Genomic DNA, 27178 nt, shown 5'->3' with positions numbered 1-27178 from the left:
TATCTTTCCAGTCAATCTGCTTTATTAAGAATAATATATAATATCACAAGAAATTATGTAACATTCAGAATATGATCAACTTATTATCAGATTAATCACATTCAAGGTTTAGAAGCCATTGTGCCAAAAAAAAAAAACACCCTTTCTATAGATCAAGGACTAGATGTAAAGAAGCATAACTTTTGCTTATTCTGTTACCTTCCTTAATAATGATTTGTCTCTCTCTCTCTCTGTTTCTGTACCTTTTTTACATTTCAAGCATTGCCGGGGTAAGGGAACTTTTATTGAGGGGGCAGCTGCTCCCCTACCCCCCTGGTTTCTATGCCATTGTGCTAATGTGATGTGAGCTAATAAAACTAATAGCGAGACAGTACCTATCATCCATAGCACAAAGTTGAAGGTACAAAGCTGACTAATGGTAAGGCACATACTCCATACTCTTACATACCAAAGCAGCTCTCCCGTTTCCCTGAGAGATGTCTAAGGCGTTTCAAGAGACAAAGATATCAGGCAACACATTTTCATACCAAGTGTTGCTACACATTAAAGTGCATTTTATCAGATTTTGATTAACTTTTTTGGGTATAAACAGCACAAAGCAATAAAGAATATAAATATTATTAAAGAGAATAAAAGTAGTTTAAAAAGGGCTGTTTCTACTCAATATATGGTAGCAATAATAATAATATATGGCACATACAATGTACTCACAATGATATATATTTGAATATATGTTTTTCAAAAGCTTGGTTTCTCTTCTTTTTCTATAATTGGAATTCATGATTATGTGTATAAATGCATATCTTGACAGGTTCACAAACTTCCATCCTAAAACAACTAAGACAAAAATTTCAAAGGTATTTTGAAAATGACTCCCTCCAAGTACATTATATATTCCACCACATTTTATCATATATTTATTATAATTTGTCCTTTCTTCTCTGTAAAAAGCAATTAAAAATTATATCCAATTTATTAAAATGACTAAATAGCAAAGAAGTAAGCAAATTGATGTAGGTATCTCATGCTTTATGGGTACAATATTAGAATACAATTTCAATATAAAACCAAATATTCAGGTTTCTTAAATCTTAAACAACCCAGATTATCCAAGAAACTGTTTTCCAATTGTTTCTTTACTAACATGATTTTCTCAACAGCTGGTCTGAATAACAAAGAAACGTAGTTCATTAATCTTTAGAAGTGCGCACATACTTCCATAAACATGTGTGCCTTTATTGTCTCAAGTCCAAAGAATGCAAAGAAAATCTGGCCTATATATCACTGCAGACAAAGTTCTGACAATCTGTTGTGTTATTTCACAAACGAACACAACAAAGCAAAACATCTGTGGCCATGTGATCTTTGTGACCTTCTGCAGCTTCTGAAAAAATGCTGGTGATATTCTTAGGGAAGTCTGAAGGTCATAAAGTCATCATAATTTCACAAACCATTGACGAACAGGTCCATTCACAGGAAGGTTTTCAAACTGCAAAAGACAAAAAGTGATGTGATAATATTTATTACAAGTTATGCTTTTACCTGTCTTCACAGTGAGGTATAACTGTACGCTTCAAATCTCTGCTTCATTTGCACATGTTTATAGCCTTTTGAGGGCTCGTTCTCTCTCTCTCACCCACGCACACACAATGTGTCTGACGTGCTTGTGATCAAACTACCAACTTGCCTCTTTTGTGAACTGATCTTGGCAGGCCATGCGAATGATGTCTGGGGTAGCTGGGGTGTCCAGGATAATGAAAGGTTCTAGACCAGCATCCTGTCTTGCTGAAGCTACTGCATCTTGAACAGCTTGGAGCACAGATGTAGCCAAAAATAATGGAGGCTCCCCAATGCCCTGTAAACATCCAAATCAAGATGTTTAACAAACCAATCACTACTATCAAGGTCACTTGGACTTTGTCTAACCTTTCGAAACCAAAAGTTACTTGTTTTTCTTCAAGTACTTTATGTTATACCACTGACATGGCATTGGTTGCTCAGCTCCAAGATAAGGACTGACTGGCACGCTATTTTCTTACATTAAAAATTACATGCATGGTTTGAAGAAAGCTTTCTGGTGCTCAATGTCTCTAAAACTAAAGAGCTGGTCCTTGATAGGAGGAAACACCAACCTGTTTATACGTTCTTGGTTATTGGTGATGAGATGTTATAACAGGTGCAAAGTTTTAAGTACCTTGGCACAGTCTTGGACAACAAACTTTCCTTCTAGGAAACAGTAACATCATTTCAAGTAAAGAACACCAGCTTAGGAAATTAAGGAATTTTGGTGTTAGTGGCCCTGTACTTGAAACAGTGTATCACAGCCTGATTAAAAGCACTCTCAGACTTAGCCTGTCAGTGTGGTTCGGCGTTCTATCAATCAAAGAGAAGGCTTGCCTTATGAGGGTGGTTAAGATTGCCAGCAAGATCACTGGTCCTCTACAAAGACCACTATGTGACCTATACACCAGGGCTGTGGGTGCAGATAAAGATGTAAGAAGCCGAATAAGTAAAGCCAGCACAGCATTGGGGCAGGTGAGGGAGAGGAAATGGGCACTACTCTCACACAAAGCTGGCCCTGAGATAAGCGCCCTCTCTAACACATCACTCCCTAACAACTAAAGGTTTAAGGGAAACTTTGTTGCCAGCATGTGCTGCCTAACTTGCCTTAGATGAGAAAACAGCTCTGGGGTTTCTGCTGTTCTGGAGAAGACAAACATTGAACACTTTTGGAATGTTGCCCAGGCTAGGGATCTTGTAGGTTCCTGGGCCTCGTGTCAGCAGAGTGCCATCTGGCTGCACCTTGTACTGCTCCAACATCACTAGTCCATAACCCTGAAGCAAAACAGTCCACAGCTCAAACACCATCACTTAAGAAACAATGCACTATAAAACTACTTGGCATTTTTACGGTTTGCTAGAATACATATTTCTGAAAAACTACTTCTACTGTTGATGACCTAGAAACTGAAAAGTAAAAAAATTAAAGATGTTCAACATTGAGGACGGAGGCATTTTTCTCTACTAAAAGAAAATCTAAGATGTACATATCAAAAGCATTTAAAGGGTGTGCATATGTTTTTAAGGCTGTACAAAAACACAAGGCATAAAAGTCTCTTTTAACCTGAACAAAAGCCCCTTCAATCTGTCCAACGTCAATAGCTGGGTTTAAACTTTTCCCAACATCCATCACAATATCTGTCCGCAAGACCTGCAGTGAAATGAATGAAAGTTCATTTAAATACTTGTGTTAATGTTACTCATTTATGATGAATGTTAGTTTTAAAACAACTGTACAAACGGGAGGCAAGTGTTTTAACATAAGATCTTTTAAAAGATTTATAAACAATTCTAAAAACTCCCTATAAAAGTTAATGGACAACAAGACACACTGCTTATACTTACTTGAGTGGAAGAAAACATTCATTTCTACATGTAATCAGACATTAGAAGAGAAAATATCTCAGATCATTAGGGTTTCTTTGACTCAATATTAGGCTCCTACTTACCACATGGTCTCCAGTTAGACAATCAATCTCCACTTCAGAACAAGCAACACCATAAGCATAATAAGAAAATGGCTTGCCCTCTCCAGTACTGAAGTCATAGCCAATGTCTGGGATACTGCAGTAGAGATCAGCAAGAGATTGGAGAATAATAAACAAAATATTTACTCTTGTTGATTATAGTGGTAAGGTTATCAGTATATCCCTCTGGGTTTAGCAAGAAATATATTCAGACTTGAAATGAATGACAAATTAAATGATAATAGAATATTATATTTCTCTATTCTCCAGTTTTTGTCAAACACGTCTGTCCAAACCTAAACACACACACTCTCTCTTTCTCTTGGAGTCAGAATTCATACAATAGCGAAAGACTAAACAAAAAATAGAAATGAAGAATACCATCATTAGTTGAAAAGTGATTGTTCAACCATGGGAGAAAATTCTTATGCTGGGGAGCAGTGTAGAAAGTGTCAGCTTATAAAGTAAATGATAAAAGAACATTTCATCCTTAAATCCTCACTCATCCATTCAGATTAAGTATAAAATACAAATCAAACATATGTTAGGATGTTAACAAGCTGTCAGATGATTTGATGGACAGGAGACTTGGATTGGAACAATAGACATTTTGCAAAGATAAATACACATTTGAGAATACACTTTGTAAGTCATGGATGCATGCAATCAACCATCTGTAGAATGAAAGTGAAATGCTTACATGCAAAATCCAGAAGCAGAAAGATTTATTCGACTCTCATAGGCAGCTCGAATAAGTTCCTCCCAGCTCATCCCTGTCCTGCCAGTGGAGTGGATAAAACTGTCCAGTCGGGTGCGAAGAGTCTCACAAGCCTCCTGACAGAAATTTTTTATATACAATTATTTAGACTATTACTGTATACAATACCAGATCCTGTCTTTAAATGCTACAGTTTAAATATTCTTGTCTTTTACTTCCTGTAGTGAGGAATCCTCTTTTATAGTTTACCCACTTGTCATGGATCAGTCCATGCCCTAATTATTTTCACCCTCAAAAAACGTCCTTTCTTTGTGCTAGAAACTGGTTATTTTAAGTTATCCCACAGGGCTTCTTAAGAATGTTTATATTCTTTATGTAAATAAAGTAAGTAGTGCATGCCGCGTGAATGACGTCATTTTGTCAATGAGTATGAATGACCTCAACAGAGCTTTGACTCAAGGGTAGAGAACCATTAAACAGAGTAAACAAGATGAGGCTGGAGTGAGAATGGTGGATTAAGAATGGAAAGCATTTTGTTTTAACCTGGATGCTAAATGCCAAGACGTTTACATCATAATATTTTTGTGAATTTAAGAGCCATAGCATTTATTTGTAGAGGAACGCTTTGCTTAGGATATTGTCAGCAGTAGTATTGACAATGGTGACAATATTGAATATGGTGATTGTCGAAAATCATCTCACGAAATATCTGTGAATCCGAGAAACTGTCGTACATCCTCATGTGTCCTGGGCACTGGCCAGTTTTCACCTTCTCGCACTTCTCAGGACCTATCTCTATACCAGTCGCTAGCACAGGATATCTCACATATTTAACTCAATCCTGTGCGATGTATACTTCTTGGGGTTCAATTTGATCCACAATCCCGTAGTCTGTCTAGCACTCTCTCCACTCTTTCTGTTACTTGTAGTGTGCCTGCATGGTGAGGTTGTGACACCCCTTCTATAGTGCACTCACTCTTTGCTTCAAGTTATTCTTAACCATCACCTTGTAAATATCCTAAAGTGAAGCTGATATCTATACTTTCTATCCAACATTCAAAATCTATTCATAAAAGTCCATCACAATTTTCAAATAGAACTGAGCCTAAAACAGAAAACCTGAGTCAAGCCTAAAATGAATAAATTTACCAAAAGGTTAACAGAATCTCATGCTGTCAGTTGTTTGTCACAAAAAAATGCATTGTAATTTTAAACATTTTTACACAAGAGCATACATGGTATTCACAAATTCTGAAAAGCAAGAAAGTTTCAGGCTCATGTAATGTTGTCATAACAGTGAGGATAGTGCTGTGACGTAGGAAACTCTAGCTCAAGCTAAAGATTTGCAAAAGAAAGAAAAAGGTGTCTAGGAAAATAGGGGCACTTACCCGGACAGCTTCCCCATAAATGTCCGATGACATGCTGGCTGCAGTGGGTGAAGTGTTTGGCACCGTATTAGTTGCAGTTTCCAGGATTGTGATTTTTGTTGTTGGAATCTGAAGAACTTTGCTTGTAACCTAAACAATTATAAGATTTACATGTTTTTAATGGAAGAATTTAAAATTAAACAATGCATCTTAATATCACTCTTTCATTACCACTTACGGGGGGAAATCCATCATATTAAAAAATTACTTTGTCAAATTGAACACAACACTCAAAAGACGTAGCCTTTGTGCAAGAATACTTTAAAAAATACAACTTACATTTAAAGGAAAAAAAGTAAACTACCTGTATCATCTTTGTATGCAGCCCCTGTCCCATTTCAACACCACCATGTGCCACAAGAACTGATCCATCCACATAGATGTGGACCAGTGCCCCACCCTGAAGAAAAAAGAATTACAATCAGCAAAAATAATCTTTTCTCATTTTCTTAACAAACAAGATTACCAAGCTATGTATGATTTGCTACACAAGCTGCTATCTTTGAAAGAATTCAAACCTGGTTCATATCAAGTTTGCCGAAGGAAAGTCCAAATTTGGTGGGTATAATGGCTAGTCCTCTTTTCCTCCAACGATTTTCACTGCAACAAAATTTTGATGCCATCTTTTGGGGTTTTTCAATGTTGTTCTGATGAAAGTTATTTCTGACTGTGTAGGTTCAGTAGACTGATAATTAATTACTTCTCTCCATGTTTTGGCTTCATTACCAGTTCAAAGCCCTTACACCTGGCATTCATTATAGTCACATTACTCCTTTTACCCATTTTCATAGTTACAAAATTATGCATACCTTAGTAACTAGCATGAGGCAGGGAAGCAGCAACATTATTTACACAGCTAACATATCATATACATAGTATAAAAACATGTTTTGTCATCTAAACTATTCACCCCTCATCTGTTACAGGGGAAACAGATTGCCTAGCTGTTACAGCAATCACATCCCCAGTTGGATAACGTGTACTTCCCATAGCTGACCCAGCTGCAGAATGGGTACCTGACTCCTTAGAGAAATGGGGAAGGTGAGTTAGAGATGGGCATCACCCTCACAAAAAAAGGGTTCTCCTCACTACCAAGTGACCACAAGATCATGAGATCATTTGTTAATCTGCTATAAGAGTTTTATCTAAATACTGCATTTCAAATGACCAACTTCATTAAAAAATACTAAAACACATATAACCATCATACTAATTAAATGACCTAAAAAAATTCATTGCTTTGAACATAAACAATGCTTCTAGCACATTGATGCTCACCTATTATAGAGGGTGACTTCTTTACGCCGCTCAGAAAACTGACTCATGTTTAAACAATCTTTCCAGCATTGCTGCAATGTCACTTGCTCCAAAACCTGATTAAAGTGAGTAAAGCTGCCCTCTTGGTAGAAATTCATCTCTCTCACCTTACAAGAAAAACGTATTTGATAAATTTTAAGGATTACTATTAAATATGAGAAATTTTTTAAACATTTTGTTTTATTATTATAACACCAGACAATGTGCACTTATCAAAATGGGAATAGTTGTCTCATAAACTCCAACTACAGATCTTGCAGAAAAAGTGTTGAATTGCTGCCTCACTTAAAGTCTATTGGAGTGACTTTTATTTTTTAAATAAGCTCTTTTTAGTTTATTCAAAGATAGGTAAAGATTAAGACATTCCAGTTCTTTGTGGCCCCTGTACATGGTACTGAGCTACAGGTGGTCCACTATAAGCCTAAACATGTAGAAAGCATACACACTTCGTCTTTCATTATTTTTTTCAATCTTTCCATTGCTGCTGAGTAGACAGGGAGAAGCTTTCCATTCACAGGCTCTAAAGAGCATCATATTGGTGGCATTCTGCTCTAAAAATGAGCACTTCTCCAAGCATTGAATTTGAATTGGACCTCTTCATATGCACGTTGATATGTCAAGGCTTTACTCTTGTAAATGGAAAAGGATTATTTTGTCAGACTTTGCAAAATAGGAGTTTGAAGCATTGGAAAAATCTCTTTTGAAAATGACTCTTGACAGATCTATAAAAAGAAAATACGAAAGTATCTTCAAATTAGGTGTTTGCACTGGCTGGCCAAAGTCTAAACATAAATACATACAAAGCCGCTGCTTGCTTACCTCATGTGGTAGCTTTTTAAGGGAATAAGCCACATGACTCATCCACGTTTCTGCAATTATCATGGCCTGAGGTCCACCAAAGCCCCTGAATGCTGTATTGGAAGGAAGATTAGTTCTGCACATGTGACCTGTGGTCCGAATGTTGGCAATGTTGTAACAGTTGTCAGCGTGGAATAATGCACGGTCCATCACCTGTATCAGTGACCAGGGCATAACATGTATAGATAGTAAATGTGTATGTGCATATGTATGTGTGTGTAACTTTTGTCTCACTTGCCATAACACAATGTACAGGAAACCAACAATTAACTGTACCCTTCTTTATCAAGTTTGGCAAACTTTGATGTTTAGTTAGATGAATGTGAAAAGCTAGATAATGAAGTGTACTCACTCCAATTGATAGATCCGTAGATACACCAGCATTAAGGTACACGTCCAACCTCCAGTGCAAGAATTTTTCCATTTGAGGTAAACCCCACCTGTAAACACAAGGCAGTGTATGACTTCATTCCCACCAGGAGGATTACAGCTGATTTTGCTTTCAGTAGCCAGACTGACCAGTGGTTGAATGGCATGTCTGCTCTTTAGGTGTTCATCTCTATGGGTACAACATTCAGTTTCTCTGCAATATTCCTTACATTTTTAAGTATTAAATTTAAAAAACAAACACCAATGTGGCATAAACCTTTCCTCAACTGAATTTTATTCCCATTTTGAAAGTCAAAGAAAGGTATGTATCTATTTACACCCATTTAATCTTTGTACTTGTACCACGCTGATTAACTCTATGATATAACCTGCAAAAGCTAACATGTCTAATTAATGTTTCTAAACATCATTTTCATTAAATGTGATGAAAACAGCTCTACAAAACTATTGATCTAATTATCAAGGTTAAAGTACCTTGTAGCAACCAAGAACTGGATGACGTGTTCCTGTCATCATCAGTTTGCCTCATCGCCGGTCCAGGAGCACAGCGTATAGAACGTTTCAATCTGTAAAATTTCAATAAACACCATCAGAAAAATTACTTATACTATTCTTTTATCAAGTAGTAACAATGTAACTGTTAGATTAACAAAATCAAAACTGCAGTTATCCTTTATCAACAAAAGAAGGATGTGGTTCAAGAGTGTTTCTGAAAAGTGCTGCCTAAAAGCCCCAAATTCTAGATTTTTCTTAACATTTACAAGACTGTAGATAACGATCATAAAATTTTTCTTGAACCCTAAATTGACACTGCATTATTGATTAGCACTTTATGTATTATTTTTAACTGTCTGTAATTGCTCATTAGTGATTCTAATTCTTTTCCCTTGACAGTAATGCCTTATAGTTATATTACATAACACAATTCAATTTGACAATACGCTTCTTATTAGCAAGGAATATGTGAGTGGTTAGTTTCTTTCATTCCAAAACAGCAAAATGATAAACTTTCCATACTGCTGTAAATTCTAAGAATGAGCTTTGCAGGGACTTGAGGGACAGACCTGAAGGAAGAACAACTGCATGATCTTTAAGCTGTCCTATATGAAGTCTCAAAAGAAAATGTTTAATCAATTTACTTTTTAGCAGCAACAGCAACTGGAAGTGTTACAGGTATGTTTCTGGTCTCTTTCCCACCAAACCCTCCACCTAAGAAAAACCAAATAATAATAACAATGTGGCACATAATATGATAATACAACAATAATACACTAACAACTACATAGTGCGGTATGCAACATGTTATGGCAATACAGCAACAATACAGCTTGGCACTTAAAAAAAAACTCACAAATTAGAGAATGATTAAAAAATACTACATTACTGATGATGATACAATCAAAATAGTTGTTGTTATTGTTGTTTTATGAAAGAAAGCGAGTAAGACGTGTACCTACTTAACCCTCAACTTTAATCCCACACTTTTATTAATCTTAATCAAGATTCACATTAATGAATGCCATAAGTATGCATCAAGAAATAATATCTTGATCTAGTCATTTAATTATTTATTGAAAAGCGACATACCAAGCCTTTTTGTTCGAACCACAATTTTATGCTGAAGAACACCCAAAGCAGGAGCTAGGCATTCCTTGAAAAAAACCCAAAAAAACAGTAAATATATAACATTAAGAATAATAATAATAAATGCAAAGCTTTTATAGCACATACGCACACTCCTAAGGAGCATATGCTCTTAGCACTTAAGAACAAGAATGAGACATGGACCTATATATATGAAGAACAAACAAACAACATATGAAAGATGGAAGGATAAACAACAGTACAGATTATGACTAAAAGTGTTAGGAGTAATGCTAAAGGAAGAGGTGCATTGTCAGTACATGTTTAAAGGATTCAATAGTGGGTAGGTGTAGGATATGGAAGGGGAGAGAGTTCCATTGTTTCACTGCTCAGTAACTCAAAATCTTGTGACTGTATGTTGTTGTTTTGGTGACAGGAATAGTTTGGAGAAAGTCGTCAGATGAGGAGTCGAGTTGTCTAACTGGGATATCGGGGATGAGTTCAAAGAAAGTCAGAGCAGAAGCCCACAGAAATTAAAACATAGTATGGACAGTTTGTACTGAATGCGAAAGCCAATGCAGAAAACATTAGATATATATTATAAAATTAGATAACAACAGATTATAAAATTAACGCTGCCTAGAAACCCCCCGGGGAACCTGCCAGTCCCAAACCTGGATGAAGGAGGAGGGTTGGGATTGGGGCTGTAAAACACACTGTAAAACAACCCCTGCTACAGAAACTGCAATTTAAAATAGAACACAAGCGTGGTGTAGTTGTGGTCTTGTGGGGGTGATTAGGAACAAAAAGAAGAACATTATAAAATTACATTAGAGATATTACATTATAATATGCATAACATTACATTACTTTATAACAAATATAAACATTATATTTTATAAATATTTGTAAAAAAAACTAAAGCTTCTTTCATATCAAAAGCACAGATAACTACCAATTTTCTAAATTACTACTAAATTACAACATAGGAAAAAGATATTAAAGATTATCAAAAGTAGGTTAAAGCGTTAGAACAATAAAAAAATTATGCCTTCTTTAAAACTGAGTAAGCAAAATTTTTTTTAAATTTTGATCTTCAAATATGAAATAATTAGAATTAAGCAGAATGTATTTTACTGCGAACTATACCTGAACACCTGTAAGCCCTTGTGTTGTTGCAATCACCTCCATCTCATCATCTTCACCTGGCTTTACCAGCACAGAATGACATTCCAAGTAGAAATGTTCCTGAGCTTCTATGTGAACCTTCCCTTCCAAAACATGATCAGATGCTGCAAAACCTGCTGCAAGATCCCCACGTTTGATCTCATGCTTGGGAGGGAAAAAAGAACCCTTTTTGATGGCTTCCTGGAGGGGAAAAATACACATTTAAACTTGATGTTAAATATTTGTGCATTTCTTTTCATTTGTTAACTTAAAAAAACAAAGGGAAGGGAGGCAGAAGAAAAAAATGAGAATTTCAGTGTGAAATTAGCCCAGAGCTGCTGGCAGTTTAACAGAAAATAGTGCTGCCAACAGAGCTTCACAAAAATCTGGTGTGATTTTTCTTTCCCTCAATTTTTTTTGGAAAAGTCCACAGGGATTGATCTAGAATCTACATTTTGGTACACTAAATTGAGAAGCTTCAAGATCATGCTAATGAGGTACTAATATTAAAATTAAATCTACTTTTGTGATATTGAAGATATGAAGTTTGCTTTTCTTCAAAATGCAGTTGAAAATTGTGATTTTGTAGCCAAAGGTTTGTGTCTAATGAACAGAACAAAGTAATTGATAATGCACTAAAACCAGTGAACTTTTTGAAAATAATATTCATACATACACTCCTATTTGCATACATTCTGATTTGTTACCTTGATTGTGATGGTGCTGTCTAATGCTTCATACTCAACTTTCACAGCAGCCGCAGCACGCTGTGCTATGACTTGTGTCTCTGCCACCACCACACCAATCACCTGGCCTTGGTGCACCACCTGTAGGTAGCAACAGTATCAGCTGCTTAGTCTCTGATCTCTCCCCTTAAGTGTCATTTCCCTTTGTAAGCATCAGAAATCAAAGAAACTTCCTTCCCATTAAAACATCATCAGCCATTTTTATCTCTTTTGGGAATGTCGGGAACTATAATTTCGCCAAGAGCCAATGTTAGTAAGCATTTAAGTGTGTTAATATTTCACATGTACAGTTGAGAAAAATAAAGGGTTGAAAAAATAAACCAATGTCAGTGTTATGAGTACCTAACTTTATGGATGATGAAACTTTGACATCTTATCCTCCTTGGTATTAATACCAAACAGTCCTTGGGCTTTAATGCTTACCTGGAGTCAATTCAGGTTATCCCAAGTGATGCTTTGTGCTTATTTCTATGTAAAATTCCAAGCCCATTTAACTCTAAGGAGCTTAACTACAGAGTTAGGTGTAACTCACTTCTGAGGAAGCAAAGATTTCCTCTCCAACTCCCCACACGTTGCTACCTGGCACATCTTTATGCGAGACGAAGTCCACCACACCTGGTATACCAAGTGCAGGTGTGGCATCAACACTGACAAGGCGAGCGTGGGCTTTCTTGCTGAGTACAAATGCAGCAAAGAGCTCACCTATCAAAGACATGAAAAAACCATAATCCATCTGTAACTTACAACCACATAAGTAACTGTTTAGAATGAAGTAATCCTGTAACTTAACAGTTGTTAAATTATTACTACCAGCATGCTGTAAATTATAACAAACAGTAAAAGAATAACTTTGAAATAGAGATGCGTTGTAAATTATAAAATGTATGTTATGAAAAAACAAACTTACTAATGGAACTGGCATAAGTTAGTTAAAAAATGCAACATAATCATGACAATTTACACACCCTCTGAGACAGGTATGTCATCTAAGTACACAGCTTCACCAGAGGCCTGTTTGTAGGCAGACTGATGAACAAGAGGCCGGTGCAGGGCATCATCAGGAGACTGTCCTTCTTGTACAGCTTCATACACCTGACTACCACAAGGCAGTGATCTCTCCAAAGGCTGGAGGGCACTCAGGTAACTTTGTTTTATAGGTACTTCTACAGCCAAATCCTGTCCACATAAAGATTTTAACTGTGTTTATCATATATTTTCTAAGTTTTATTTATCATTATCATTAACTGGTAATCTAGAACAGAGCTGAAGAATGAATGATTTTTTTTTTTGTTTTTTTGTATGCCCATCTTTTTTTCTTTGAGCTTAGAGGCCAGTTCTAACTGAAAACTTAGTGGTCTCTTGCAGTTTCCACAGCCCTAGCTGTGCAGAGGGACTGTTCTCACACATCTCCTTCCACAGCACTTGGAAGCTTTTGTCTTGCAGTTAGTGATTTAAATCACTTTGTCCAAATATTGCTCTGATGGTAACTCATGAAGACTGTACATGGTGATCTGCAGAGGGATTTGATTATATTTGTTTCCATCAAACAGACATTGATGTCTTCTTGTGATTTTTCTGCTCCCTGATTTGCTAGCATGTATTTATTCTTGCTTTATTCTTGCCAACCATTCCACAATGTTAGGGAATCCACAGTGCAATTTGCAGTGTTTTGTTGTCACTTTGCAGAGTTTATTTTCAGCTGCTTGTTTTACAGAAAGAACTCGAGTTAAATTAGTGTCTTTATCTACCTGGTCTGGGAGATGTTTTCTGTAGTTTAGAACATTGGAGGTCTGTTGGCAGAACTGCTGTTTTCCACTGAATCTTTAAAGCCTTCCCATGGAAGTTTGTTTTGGTATGATGCTAATAAAATTGTTTTTGAGAGTCTTCTTTTTTGTATGCTAATATAAGTGTTGTACATGTATCATTATCTGAGAGGGATGGTATTCTCTTAACAGTTTTGGGTTAAAAAAAAAAAGGTAGATCTTCATGCTAATTTCTTTAAACACATGGATTAACTGAGAATCTAAATTTTCATTTCCTCTCACTTGTTTGTGAAGAGACTTCAGAACTGACAAATAAAACTTGAAGAAGAAGCTGAGAGTGAGACTTCGGCGAAATGCAACCAAGCCACCTGGGGCGCTAGGATCCAGAGGAAGATCATCCATCAACAGTTGACAAGCTATGGACAGCAATTCTTCATTCCACTTCCTAGTCCACAAAAATATTTTCATTATACCAAATATGCAGTCTCTCTCTTACCCCCTCTATCACACACACTCACACACACACAAAACAATGCATGCACATGCAATCTGCAGTGGATATCAGCACATACAGCGATTGCAGGAAATGAGAGCTGACCGGCTGGCAAAGGAAAGCAGCAGGAAAGGGCAGCTAAAATCCAGTTTATCATACAAGGCAGCAAGCAAATTCATTGTAAATAAAAGAAAAAAAAACATCAGTTCTGCAGAAAAATGGCAGAAGCAGTATACACACAGAAGCTCTTTAGCAAGTTTCTTGTCATGGATATGGATATTCTGCCTCAGCATCAAATACTACAATCTTAAGAAGACTGGCATAAACGCCCCGTGCATACGTGAACATAGAGAAAGGGACCAAACACAGCAACACTTTTTTGCAGTCTTGTCTACTACCAACAAGAACCACAATACATCTGATCCCCAAAGATCTCTCTAGATGTCAAGCTCTACCAGAGGAGTTCATGGTCATCACAAAATAGAGAATAAGACACAATCAGTTTGACATGTAAGAAGACACTATATAGTTTCATCCTGAGATCATTTTACATATTATTCCTTTACCATTGAATTCTTTATCTTTATATTAATTCTATTACCTCTTAACATTTGGAACAGTGATATTTATGGACCAATCCCCTAAATGGCCCTTACCGTCCAATAATGCCTTCTCTGGTTTTGGTTGCCATAACAGTGACTGGGGCCATGCCACCAAAGGCAAATGATGCATCACTAACTGATGTATCCTTTTCCAGCAAGACTCGCAAACCTGCATTGACGATAGAAATGTCATCTTCTTTTCGGTTGGCTTGCTTAAATCCAAGGAAGTATTCATTCTGGAAGAAAATCAAAATTGTGATGTCAAAACATTGAATAAGAAATATATCCATATATTACACACATACTCTTATATATAACTCTCTCACTTGAAAGACCCTACATGCGGGCACAAATACTGTCTTTTATTTGTTCTCTTTCTTTCTCTCTCTCTCATGCACACACACCCTCTCATTTGTGCACTCACACCAACATACATTCTCTCTCTCTCACATGATGCACACACACTCACACTCCCCACACCAACCAACCAAGGAAACATTCAGACAGAAATGCAGAATCATAGAACTACCTCTTGTGAAAATGGAATCAGGACAGAAACAAGGATTTCGGATTTCTGCACAACAGTTTGTCTGTATCCAACAAAAAACTTGGAATCCATTATGATCTTCCTGACTGTGCCATCTGAAAAATGCACAGACTACAATGCAATTTGTTATTTAAAGATCTCATTACTGAAGCTTCTAATTTTAAAATGATTTTCTCAGAACATGCAAATGAATTATCTGTGCAACATTCATTTCATTTCATCATGTAATTGGTATCGCAGGCACCAGTTGTAGGTGAGATATGATGGAGCACAGAAGAAGTGATTTCAAACCAATGGGGCTGGTCAGGCACCTGTGTGAGAAGGTCCCCCAGTCCACTCCTTCTTGTTAGTCACCCAGCTTTTCTTTTGATTGCCACAGTGTTCATCATAGAGCACTGTCTTCAGAAAGGTGTCATGTTGGACAGTTTCTGCCGTGTGACGGTGGCAAGTAGAGACTCTTGGAGACCAGGTGACTAGGCTGCACACGAAGTACGTTTGTCTTCTACTCCCTGTAGTCTACCCTGGGAGACTTTCCTCCCTTTAGATTTGAAATGGCCTGCTTGACCTCTTAGTATAGGACTTGCAGGTCAACTTGATTGGTTTTTGTTTCCTGGTTGTCTTGTAGGATGTTTGAGTCTGTGACGTCATCTAGCACAGCTTTGCCATTTGCGGGCATGAAACTTTTATTTGCTGTCTTCAAGGACAGACGTTTTCTGCTGGCCCTCACTGGTAAGGGTCTTGAGGAGACAGAAAGATCTAGGTTATGCTGCATCAATCTTTTTGCATCTCTCCTTAATCCAGGATGCCCCAGCTGCCTTCATGCCTTTCCATGTTTGTGGTTTACCTCCCTGTAAGCAGTGGCTGCCTCAGCTCTTCAGGGCCTGGCAGTAGACACATCTGTGCAACACAATGTCAAGTGAAAGTTGTTAAAAGTTTTAGTACTTTTATTTTACCTATGCCAACAACTTGAAGCACAGCCCCACATGCCAAAAGGAGAGGGTTTAGATCTGATATTGGACTTGCGGTCATGATGTTACCACCCAGTGCCTGCACAGAAATAAAGTGCACAAAATCAGTTATACTATTTTATATACATAGTACCAGAATAATAATCTTCATTTTTAAAATGTCTGTAAAACAGGAAATTATCTTTTTTTTAAATACTTAACAGAAAAGCCTATTTTAATGACTATTTTAAGTAGAGTTAACCACTACACTACCCAGAGCCCCCAGCTACTGAACTCTCTCTAGCAGAGCTAATTATTATATCAGTCTAGGGTTGAAGTACCTGAAGTGTTCAGTGAGGCCTCTGGCTGCCACTGACTATAGGACTATTTGTTAGCTTCAGCCCTCTGCTCCTAATAGTCAGGTTGTCTGATAAAGTTAATGAATAAAATATGAGTAGGAACATGAACACCTGTGTAATTTTTATGTAGAATCATTTTTATTGACCAACAAATGAAATAATTCTTACTGCAACATTTCGTATTTGATGCCCAGCAAACCACTGCAACATCTCAAGGAATGCTGAGAATATTCTAGTCTTGGACTCTGTGATGAGGAATTGTGAAAAGATATATATATATAGATATTAGATATTATGTATACAAATAGTTCTATGCATATGGAAAATTTAATCATAAATAGACAAAGAAGCAAGAAAAAATATATTTCTACCATTTTAAAAGCAACATCTTCTTTTTTGCAATTAACTTTTTAACTTTAACTTTGACAACAAGTCACAAATTTTATGAACTTTTTTATTTTTTAGTGTACTTTGTACTTAACTTTCAAATGCAAGTAATTAACACTGTTTCCTAACGGACTGCATATCTGTGCAGTAGGCTAAATGCTAGCACTGACTGTCTCCATCAACATTTGCACACAAGCACCCTGACCTCCCAACCCAGAGAATGACCCAGATTCATTACCCCTTGACCTAGTAAACTATTCATTATTTTCCAGAGAAGTTGCATCGCTGTAGCTGCCATGATCTAGTTCTTTGTGATTTATTTTACTATGGAGCAGATCCATCTGGTTACCTGCAGTTGAACCAATGGTTAGTCATGGCTCTTTGACTAAAGACTGCTGAAAGTATATGGGTCCTTTGTTGTACCCATAAGTTTTCAGCAGTCTGTGTTGCTAGGGAAACAATATTTAAATCCTTTTTCCCAAACCTAAAATGAACAAAATATTTGTGCCATCAATACATGTAACACGAATAGCTAATATATTGTGAGACTGAATCCATTGATAGATTCAAATATTTAGCATAAACAGCTTGAAACTTAACAGTACCTGGCATTTTTCTCACAGCCTCTTTTAACGTGTTGTCCAGTGTGCTCAGAGTGACAGATGAGCCAAACCTGATCCCTTCCTCGGTGTACTCCACAGCTAACAACTCCAGCAACATTGGTAACAGCAACAAGGACTGGATAGTACTGCTTCTTAAACTTTGTCTCAATTCCTGCAAATGCAAAAGAGATTTCTTCCTTGCCATTCTGTCTTTAAAATGCCTGGGCTCTGACCAAAGTCTGACTTTTTAAAGATAATTTACAATCCTTTCCTAGTAAAAAAAAATGGTAAGTAAACATGGGCGGCTAAGTGATGTTTCCTGGTGACCATTTCCTCCATACTGTCTTTGCTTTTATTTTAACATGCAAATAGATCTGCACATTGCTTTCCCTTCCACTGACTATAGCTCTAAAATAAATTTAAACAAGGCTAAAATATACCAAAAAGATTCCAGGAAGGCTAATCAAGAAACATACAAATGTTTTCTTACAAATTCCTGTCCACCAAACTTGACCACAAGTGAATAGTATTGCCATTACAGTACCAATACTTGTATATGTTTAGTCAGAATAACTGCAATTCAAAGGCAAAACTTTTAAATTCACAGGTTTGTTTACATTCAAAGAATACCTTCTAAATCCCTAGAAATGACAGAAACAAAATGAAAGAGCCAGTCAAGTACAGTATGTTCATTTTCTCTTTTGTTCACCTATTTCCGTGTTGCCAATAACCATTCGGCAGTCAGGATGCTGCTGTTTTAATCTCAAAAGCTCTTTCAGGATGTTGGTCGATACCAAGTGATGCGGTCACTCGTAAATTTCAAAGGCTGGCTTTGAAGATTCCTCTGATTAATCTGAACAAAAATTAATTAAATAAAAATATTTGTCACATCATTATTTATAAACATTTGTTAAATGACTTATCTGTGAAGGAGACTTAAAATTAGCTGATCAGCTGCCCTGACATCCCTATAAATATTGCAGCATGCTCATCAATCTGAATATTTTATCAAGTTTGAAAGACAAAAGTACCAAAGCTCTTTTGGATAAAGTGTTTTGATGTAATATACATGTACAGTCCTAATACGCATTCTGCACTTCACTGAAATGAATATATGTCCATTCTTACTTTGAGATCTGGAGGAAAAATAGGTTCTTGTGTAGGATCATACAAAGTTACTTTTTCTTGAGAATTTTTTATCTTCTGAAAACAAAATTGAGAAAACCTTATAGAAATAATTACCTTTTTAAACTACAATTACCACTTTATATGTTATACAGCTCAGACAGTTAACACTGTTGGTCATCCTGACAGACAAAATTAAACTTCTAAAGACAACCACACTAATATATGAATATGAAATCATTAAACAAAAAGATATAGATAAAATAGAATTATTATATTAATATTATGATGGAATGAATAAACTATCATTTACTAATTTATTGTTTACTAAACTGTATAAACAGTAATACTTCCCTACTTATCGGCTGACAAAGTTTGTAAATGACCTGAGTGGAAAATGAATTATTTCTAACTAGATGATAGAGAATTAAGAGTACATGTATTGTCAATCTAAGGCCACATGAGTGCTGAAGAAATGAGGAAAAAAGTTTCCCAATGTTGTAGCTAAAATCAAGCAGTCAAATTAAATCACCTCAGCAGATCCATCAATAGAAGTCAGGCTGGCATTTTTTCCTCCAACCATGCAACAGTTATTCTTCCCACATCCACTCTGTTACATAAAATAATATGAATCAATATGTACTAATACATGAATACAACAAAAATAAATATCTGTGATACACATATATACCTAACTGATGGAAGAGTTAATGGCACTTACAAAGTGTCCACATACATGCTTGTGCCAATGAAAATACTTAGAATAAAAGAGTAATCACAAACCATTAGTGAACACATGTCCCATACATCATCATAGTCATAACATTTATATTTATGTACACTAAAAAAAATTGCAAAAGCAAAGGTCTAACAATGGTCACCATACCTGTGCATAATTATCCATGCAGCAATTCTTGCTCTTACAATCCCCCTGCCATATTAAAGTAAACATGGATGAAGTAATACAGCTCATAAAACAATATATTGTTTAATTAAGCAACACAAGTAATATTACTATTAAAAATCATGTTATTATAATGTATACCCATAGTCAAATTTAGTATAATCCTCCCAAGATATAACTTCAAGTATGAAACAAAAATTATTTAAAGAATTACATCCACTTCCCTACTTTAACATTCAAACAAAACTCAAAACAAAACTGTTGTTTTGAATGGCCTTTAAATATGTACAAGTTTTAACCAGTTTTACAAATTCTATATGTTTTAAATAATTTTTACACCCAAATGAATCTGTCTAAAGGAAGCCAAAATTCATTACCTTCATAAATGATCTGTAGCCATCAATAATAGGACGATAACCAGTGCAACGGCAAAGGTTCCCTTTAAAGGCATACATCAGTAAATATCAGAAGAGATTCTGATATTTTATAATATGTATAAGTGTATTTCAGGTAATATTAAGAAATTCAAATTCACAAAAGTGGGTTTATTTTTAATAATGTAAACTTTAAAACTCCCATTTTTTAATTTCTTCTCTCTACCTATCTATATGAAGACGCTTCCTGTATAAACCCATTCCAAAAAACATTGAAAAAGTTAAGAAACCTATGCCAAGGAGCTTTTCAAAGACGACAGATACTTATAGTTGTCAAAAGTGACAACCATTGCCTCTTATAGTCTCAGGATTGAAACTTCCACCTTACCATCAAAGGCTGATTCCAGCTGCAGTGCAGAAGGTGTTGGATGGTTCCGAAGAAGTGTGTACATAGACATGACAAACCCAGGAGTACAAAAGCCGCACTGAGACCCATGAGCAGAAGCTAGTCTTTCCTGATCAATAATAATATAATTGATTTATATAGTGCTTTACCCCACCATCTAAGGCAGGCTCAAAGCACTTTAAAAAAAAAATTTTAAACACACAGACACAATAATAATGGAAACAAAAAGAATATTGTGTGCCCTGGTAGTGTAACTACTTATGTTAAGATACAATTATATGCTACACACACATAGTGTTACTGATAAAATCTAAGAACATTAAAATAAACACTGTGTAACTACCCTCACTCCCATGCATTTTTTAACACTCACACAACTATTTACCACTCATTTCTTCACTTTCAAGCCACACATGCATAGGCAAGCACACACACACATATGCATGCACACTGCTGATGAGCATTTTTGAGTATGTGGCTTTTAGATGATGTTTTCTGGTGGCAATTAATGTGAATTGTTTACAAGATGAGGTTCTTTAGTTAGTTCACCATCTTTTCCCTTTAGGCCCTAAGCAGTTGTAGTGAATAGTTTTGAAGAGTAGTGCACATTTTTTTCTGACAATCTTCAGTTGCCTATCTTTCATGCTCTGTAATTCAGTGCACATTATACTATCTTGTCAAGCACATTGTTTCAATTTGTTATCTTTATCAGTAGCTGACAAACCAGCCTTGATGACATGATCAATCAGTTTATTTACCTTTTCAAGTCAAGTTAGGTTTGTTTTCAGTCATTCATTCTTTCATTCAAGATCAAATCACTGACACCACTAAATTATTCTATAATTAACCGCTCAAACTGTTTGGTGACTTCACACAGATTTTTTCATTATATTCACAAGAAAAAAAAGGCCATATATGCACTGACACTGACATAAAAAGATATGAAATGCATGTTCAAGTCACTGCAACCAATAACCATTAAATTCAGAATATACATAGTGTATATTTTCAAGGTGACAAAATGTTGATCAGCTGATTCAAGTCTGGCATCTTTTTTACATAATACACCAAATGATCAATCATAGTACTCTGGTTGTTTCATATTAGATAACATTTTTATGATCATTATGCTTCTACTTTATGACAATAAAGACAACCTGTGCTGGGTGAAGGCCAGCTTGCATGTTTCCAATGCCTTCCACAGTGATGACAGCCAGACCATGCATAGAGCACAATGGAGCCAGACATGCATTGACACTGTAGTGTCTGACAACCATAGGTAAGGCTCATACTTATGCTGTATAATTTCACTTTATAAAATAATTTATCTTGATAATGTCTTGCTTGTTGAATGTGAATTTTATTTTACATAATCGTTCAACTAATCAAAAAATATGAAGTAAAAAAAACTTAAGTTCGTTAAAAACAAAGTCAAAGTAAATGCATATATACAGTATACAAATATGTGCATGCATGCACACACACACACACTGTATTGAGGATACTGTATTTTGTCATCATTTGGTAAATATCTTGAGACCATGACAGTACATGCACCACAACCACCTTCGCCACATCCTAGTTTAGTTCCTGTCAGTCTTACTGAGGCTCAGTCAAGGATGCCAACATTGGTTTTTATATAGAAAATGAAGCGAAATATTTGAATGCAAAATTTATTCTAAATCAGAGATACTGATACTGAAATGTTTTTAGAATTTTCAAAATTACTGTGAGAAAGGAAAGAAAAAGAAGATAAAAAAGAGGCAGACTTTCAAATACAATAAAGGCAAGAAAAGTGCTTGGTTCTTGGTAGTTAGCTTAAAACAGCTGCAGCTGTGGCTGTATTACAGCAAACTAGTCCAACCTTGTAATCAGGTTAAAAGGTAAACCAAGTAGATCTGATTATTAAAATAATGGAAGCTTGCAAATGACATAAAACATTGTTTATCAAACTACAAAAGATGTAATAAGTTGAGAGCTTTATATAGAGTACTGATTCTCCCCTTCCCCACCCAAAAAAATAAAACACCACTGTCCACTAATTTTAAAAGGATATAAATTTGTTATTGCAGTTTTAAAGTCTCTTTAAGAATTTCAGAATCTAGAAGGATTTGCCATTATCAAAGGATACAGTTACACCGCAAATATTGCAGCAAAGTAACTTCTGGGTCTGGATTCTCAACTTCAATCTGTATACCAAAAAAAAAAGCAGCTCAAACAAAGTGACAATATAAAATATATGAACAATAAGCATGCATATCTTTCTTTCCTAACGATACCTTTGACTAACATCAGCTGCAGGTATAGTTTGTCAAAAAAAGTAATTAACTTGTCTTTGTCCAATTTTCTGGTATTGTGAGTTATGTGATCTGATACGTCAAGTTATTCTCCAAAACATCAAGAATGGTGTTGTTTTTAAAAGTTTCTTGAAGTGTGTGTGTATGCACACACATATGTCTGTGCACACATGGCTGTATGTATGTTAATAATCATATCAGTAATAAATCATAAAAGCATGTCAAAAAACCCAGAAAGCATAATAACATACCTTCTTTCCATTGACATAGAAGATAAGTCTACTGATGTAAGACATTGCTGTCAAAAACAATTTACAGTTCCCTTCAGAAGAACTTTGTCAATGGATGCCAGGATCGACGTGCTGCCAACTGTGCCTGTAGCTAAATAGGCTGTCAGAAAATCAGACACCTCACTCATACAGGTCATCTTGTTTCTCTGCTTTATCTTGTGGCATTCATAAATTAAGCTCACAAAAAAATGGAGTACAAATTAATATTTGTTGCCCATGTCTGATTTGGGGTCACAAATGATACAACCTTGATATATCACTTTAGATTCTGCATACTCTGAAACTTTTTCAGTACATCATGCTTTTATGTTCATCCACAGACAAAGGCACATGCATAGATTCACACCTCATTAACCGGTCCCCAAAGTTTCACAAGTATAGCCTGTATGTCATAGTGTACAAGTAATTTAATTATCATTCTGTGCCACCATCCCCCTCCAAAATGAAAGTTAACCTAAAGGTTTTGTGCATGCATTAACACACAATAACAGAGATGAAGAAACAAATGAGATAAAGAGAAGGATAGCAAGAAGAAATGGGATTTGCTACATCAAGAAAACAGTACTTGAGAAAAAGAGGGCAACACGTGATTTAACTGTTGATAAGTTTCACAACAATTAGGTGGCTATATGTTTTACATGCAATCTTGTTTTCCACCCCATGTGATCCTAAAGTGTGAAAAGTGTGCTGCCCATCTGTGTGCATGTCATACATAATTGTTCTCTTGCTCTGTATATTTACATGCCCTTAATTAGTTCTAAAACTTATATATCTGTTTAGCGTCTACACTCTACAGTAACGCAGCTTCTTATGATAATTCAGTTGGACATTAGTTTAAAATTATCCCTTGGCCTTATATGTTCACATCATGGCAAATAAAGTTCTGGTTGACAGATGATAAGGAACGTATAGTGCTGAGCTTGTCATATGACCATAAAAGCCAGCGCATATACTTTCTACCGAATATACATGAATTTCTCTCCCGAATATACATGAATTTCTCTCTCATGTACACACGTACATGCGCGCGCATACACAAACACGCACACCATCAACAGACACTTTTATAGAGTGGTGGTAGGTGATAGAAACAAATTAAGTTAATGACTATGATCTGACTATGATCTATAGCACAATAATAATTACGATACAAATCGACAAATAACGATCAGAGCGACTAAAACGGGAACGAGTGATAAAAAGTTTTAATTTGTGTATTTACTCATATGGCACACCTCGATCGCTCGCGCGTATATAGATGTAACCGTTTGACGAGAGTAAATAAAATACCAACAAAACAGACAGCGATATCAATTATAACATCCTATTTATCGAGAGCTAACATATATGTTACTATACTGGTGTATCCTTTTCTCTAGCTCGAGAGTCGCTAAAGATGCAAGCAGTCTTAGTGCGCCCACTTACCCTTAAAGAAGCTGATCTTAGTCCCACCACATGCAGCGGGCAAGTGTTGTGCAACTGAAAGTAAAACACTGCATAGCTGCCGCGGATCGCCCTATACGCAATTGGCTGGATCCGGTTACACCGAGTGCATTCCGTTGTTTTGATTGTTGTGGGTTTAGGGAGAAGGGGGGTGGTGGTGGTGTCGGAATTTTTGTTTTTGTTTCCTGTTGATAAACTTGCTCTCATTTTTTAGTTGAATTTATGCAGATTGATGACAAAGCATCGACCTGGTTCTGCGCCAGTTAGTCGTTATCTATATAGAATGGAACCAGATAACTTGTTTATGACGACGGATAAAGATGCGATAACTTGACACATATATAGATCACGAACTTGAATTGTATTACTGGACTGCTGGCAGACGATTTTTTTTTCCAGTTAACTACTTAAACGAGGCATTAGGCTACAAAGCTTCCGGTTCAATCACATTCTTTGTTTAGGCTCGCCGAGACAAACAACGGAGAACTTCTCAAGAGGTTAAGCGTCGGTCTTGGCAGACAGACAGCAGTCCACCTATACACGTCCATGGTATGAATATGCATGGCATGAGAGTATTTTAAAGCTGATCGATCTACTGACTGCATATGCAGTGACTGTACAATACATGTAGATAAACTCTCTATACTGTTTAGGTGCCATATATACTATGCGAGGATTTAAATGTTGTTTAATTTGAGCTTTATATAATTTAACTGTCGTCTAAAGATGATCTTATATATATATCTTATATATAAAGATGATCTTATATTATAGATATATAAACAATAAACATATGTGAATATAATTATTATACTCACACATGCGCTGTTAAGACTGAGAGAGAGAGAGGGCATCTACATATGGGCGTTCTCGATATCGTGTAATTGTTACATGTAAACGCTGCTGTTGAGACATTTTAGATGGGTTTTATTTTTACCGAGCGAACACTGCAGTACACGCGCACTATATATACTAGATTTACATACACACGCGACAGATAAAATGACATTCTGCAGCTACAGCTATAATATGCATGTGTGAAAAATGCTTGCTTTTCAGGACGATCAGTTTCTGATAGGATGCGATAACCTTGGAAGTAGAGCGTTTGCCTTTCTGTGGTTGAGGTAAAAACTGAAGGTTGTTAACCCTCGTTATCTAGCTGTGCATGTCATGTTGAACTTAACGGACGTTTTCTGAACTTTCAAGTGTTCTCTTAAGTCGGTTAAAGGTGGTCAAGCCTCTATATCCTTTATCTCGAGGGCGAAGGAACTGTATAGCTAGCTAGCTGTACCTCTAGCAGAACCATGCAGCAGCATAAACACACGGAAGTAAATTCACGATGACACATCACTGACTTCAGCTCTATATCTCATGTTTGGCATAGCAATACTGTATATATAGTCTGTCACCGGCCATTGTCAAAAAATCAAGAATTCTCTTTTACATACACACACAGCGCGAAGATAAAAATGTATGCAAAAAAAAAAACAAAAAAAAAACACACGTTGCATGCACACAAGAAACATGGTGGTTTTTTTCCGAGTAACTGAGCTGTTTGTTTTTTTCCCGATATTTTGCGCACTGTATATTGATGCCAAGTCAGTATATACATGTATATATGCAGTCCGCATACCGCGCGTGAAGTCGGTTGACATACCGCGCTATGCTACTAAAGACTGTGGCTCGACCTCTCTAGCTGTTTATCACTCATATCTATATCTATAGGTGCTGCCGTACTATTAAGCCGATGGACTGGAAACTGTAACATTAACAACTTTCAGATAAGGAAGGTACACAGCTGAACAGATCTTTTATATTTGTCGCATTCTCAGAGTAAAAGATCAACAAGCACTGCAGTGAGATATCGATCTCCTCTCCAACTTCATCGACTTTAAAAAGTAATTTGACAGACTACGGCAAATATGCGAAAATTAAGCATCAACGAACCCTTTCAAGTCACTGAATTGAGCAATACAAGAGCTCAATGAGCGCAGTATTACTAACCTGATTAATCATTAATTAACCTGATTGCGGGAACTGCAAGACCTTACAAAATAACAGACTGAAAGACAGCGCGAACGTATATGGAATGAAGACACACTGACGAAAGCAAAGTCAGAATTACAGTAACATCAACAACAAAGCAGAAACCTTCAGGATATTATGAACGGCCACGTATATAGGTCATTTCGCCCCAGTCATTAACCTATAATTCAATTCGTCCAAGGTAAGACTATATGTCATCCCAAGGTGACACCTTCAGAGGGACGATGTCACGGACAGTCCGTGCCTCCCGTGTTTCTTCAGAATATTTAACCCTTTTGCGGCTCACAGACTGTTTGATTATTTTTTCAGAAAATGGGGGTGGGTGTGGGGGGTGATGGCAATTCAATTTCCGCGTCGACACCGGCGCACGAGCTGATTCCACAACTGTCGACAGTCAATTCGAGCACAACCCATACACAGAATTCGACTAAATCATCTGTATGAATGGTGATTCGACCACAAAAATATAAAATTTTGATGTAATCTCTTATTTATAATTGCTTAATTGTGCACGTCATTATTTTGTTTGTTGTTATGTGTGTGCACGCGCGTGCGAGAGATAGAGAGGAGAAAGGAGCGAGAGAATTCCCTATTGCATAAAGTGATAGATCGATCCACAAACTAATATCCACGTCCTTGATCGATCTTAACGAATTTGTGTGTGCGCGCGCATGTGAGAGAGATCGAGAGATTCAGCAGCGAGAAAGGTGAATAGAAAGCTTGCCGAAACGCAACAAAGACAAAAACCCTCAGCGATTCTTTCCATAGATAAAAATCTACATATCAATTACGCCATCGATACGAACAGTACGTCAAGATTTTATTTTATAAAGCCTGATCGAACGATCAACACACGCAA

General features: G+C 36.4%; 1 protein-coding gene across 1 annotated transcript; it reads right to left on the bottom strand.

Moving 5' to 3' along the window:
- LOC112570981 (xanthine dehydrogenase/oxidase-like) lies at positions 1–25227 on the bottom strand. Its single transcript, XM_025249744.1, is given in 40 exon segments — positions 1–1489; positions 1688–1855; positions 2668–2835; positions 3125–3211; positions 3510–3624; positions 4228–4361; positions 5634–5762; positions 5977–6072; positions 6191–6272; positions 6951–7096; positions 7809–8000; positions 8200–8244; positions 8246–8287; positions 8712–8780; positions 8782–8803; positions 9377–9446; positions 9825–9888; positions 10971–11189; positions 11696–11815; positions 12267–12436; positions 12700–12910; positions 13780–13942; positions 14647–14828; positions 15122–15234; positions 16093–16186; positions 16614–16690; positions 17438–17543; positions 17545–17606; positions 18144–18215; positions 18218–18287; positions 18563–18637; positions 19092–19169; positions 19446–19490; positions 19841–19902; positions 20226–20352; positions 21401–21509; positions 21749–21845; positions 22375–22432; positions 22792–22930; positions 25092–25227. Coding segments are annotated over 39 exon segments (4038 nt in total). The 5' UTR covers positions 22837–22930; positions 25092–25227; the 3' UTR covers positions 1–1435.
- Positions 25228–27178: the final 1951 nt, after the last annotated feature.

Source organism: Pomacea canaliculata, linkage group LG8, assembly GCF_003073045.1.
Source record: "Pomacea canaliculata isolate SZHN2017 linkage group LG8, ASM307304v1, whole genome shotgun sequence".
In the NCBI taxonomy this organism is placed as follows: Eukaryota; Metazoa; Mollusca; class Gastropoda; order Architaenioglossa; family Ampullariidae; genus Pomacea; species Pomacea canaliculata.
This window is presented reverse-complemented; position numbering and strand designations above follow the sequence as displayed.